At 41.9% G+C, this 1,252-nt stretch overlaps 1 protein-coding gene across 3 annotated transcripts in view; it reads right to left on the minus strand.

Annotated features, from left to right (window-relative positions):
* LOC109513084 (TLD domain-containing protein 1-like) overlaps positions 1 to 1,252 on the minus strand; it is a 15,230-nt gene that overhangs the window by 6,272 nt on the left and 7,706 nt on the right. For all 3 annotated transcript variants that reach the window (XM_019865300.1, XM_019865299.1, XM_019865298.1), the window contains exon 6: positions 181 to 367. In XM_019865300.1, coding sequence (XP_019720859.1) covers positions 181 to 367 — 187 coding nt within the window. The remainder of the gene's footprint in view (positions 1 to 180; positions 368 to 1,252) is intronic.

Here is a 1,252-nt window from a genome sequence, read left to right on the forward strand (position 1 = left end):
CACACACACACACACACACACACACACATTCTCTGGTTTTGTGTGCCCGTCCCCCACCCCCAATTGAATTGTGCATTTGTGTTGGCCAGTTTTTGACCGATGACAATTTCATTTTGCGCTTAAGAGGATAATAAAATAAAAAATAAAATATAATGGTGATATGACAGATCCATTTCTCACCCTGGAATTGTGGTTTGACTTCCCAGCTGAGAGAGGCAAAGCCACCAAAAACATGTCCTTTTGTGTCTTTGATGAGCAGCAAGGTGGGCCCACATTTAGTTAGACCTGCCACCATCCTTGTGAAGCTCTCGCCATGCAACAGTGTGGAAAACACAAGTCTCCATGGTGCATTACATCTGTCAGGCAGCTGGAAAGTTGAAACATTTGCATGATGAAGCAACATGACACAGTCATTTCATATCACTATTCTCGTGCCTAAAATGGTTGATTATGATTATTTGTACTGTCAAATTACTTAAATGCAAACAAGAAAAAAGTCACAGATGCATTTACTGAAACGATTGTACCGCATTGTATATTTAACACAAACAATGTGAAATCAATCGCTGCATTTAGTACTGTATGTTTCAATGTTAGAAATTAAAAAGCAACAAGCAATATAAATTTTTATTCATGGAACTACTGGTACAAAATTTTGGGGGCAAAGTGACAAAGATGATTAGTGAAATTATGAACACTCATGTTTGTTTCAAATGTCCATCTTTTGCTCAAACTGGGAGTCAATTTCAGACTCGAGCAATTTCAAGCTCAAGAAAATGATTGCTGTACAGCACATATGCCAAAGTGCCGGCCCGCGGGCGAAATCCGGCCCGCGAGAATGTTTTCAGTGGCCCCTGGGATGATATTGCTTTATTATTAGAACCGGCCCGCGGACCGCAGCAAGCCGAGAGCACGCAGATCTTTTACACGCACCAATACTACATTTCCCACAATGCAACGGTGACGCGCCAAGCAGTCGGCCGCTTTATTTAAATATTTATTAGTCTAGCAGTCGTTCCCATAACAGTGATATTAGCTTTCAGATACCCATCAAAAATGGCAAAACGGAAGGTGGACACTGAGAACCGGGGCTTTCAAACAAGGTGGGAATCGAAGTACATGTTCATGGACGTAGCTGGAAAACCTGTGTGTCTTCTGTGCGCGATTGAAATAGTGTAATCTGAGACGACATCATGAAACGAAACACGCGAACAAAAACAAGAACATGGACATGGAGGGGGAAGGGGGATTT

The sequence above is a fragment of the Hippocampus comes genome, unplaced genomic scaffold, assembly GCF_001891065.2.
Source record: "Hippocampus comes isolate QL1 unplaced genomic scaffold, H_comes_QL1_v1.1 scaffold180, whole genome shotgun sequence".
Taxonomy (NCBI): domain Eukaryota; kingdom Metazoa; phylum Chordata; class Actinopteri; order Syngnathiformes; family Syngnathidae; genus Hippocampus; species Hippocampus comes.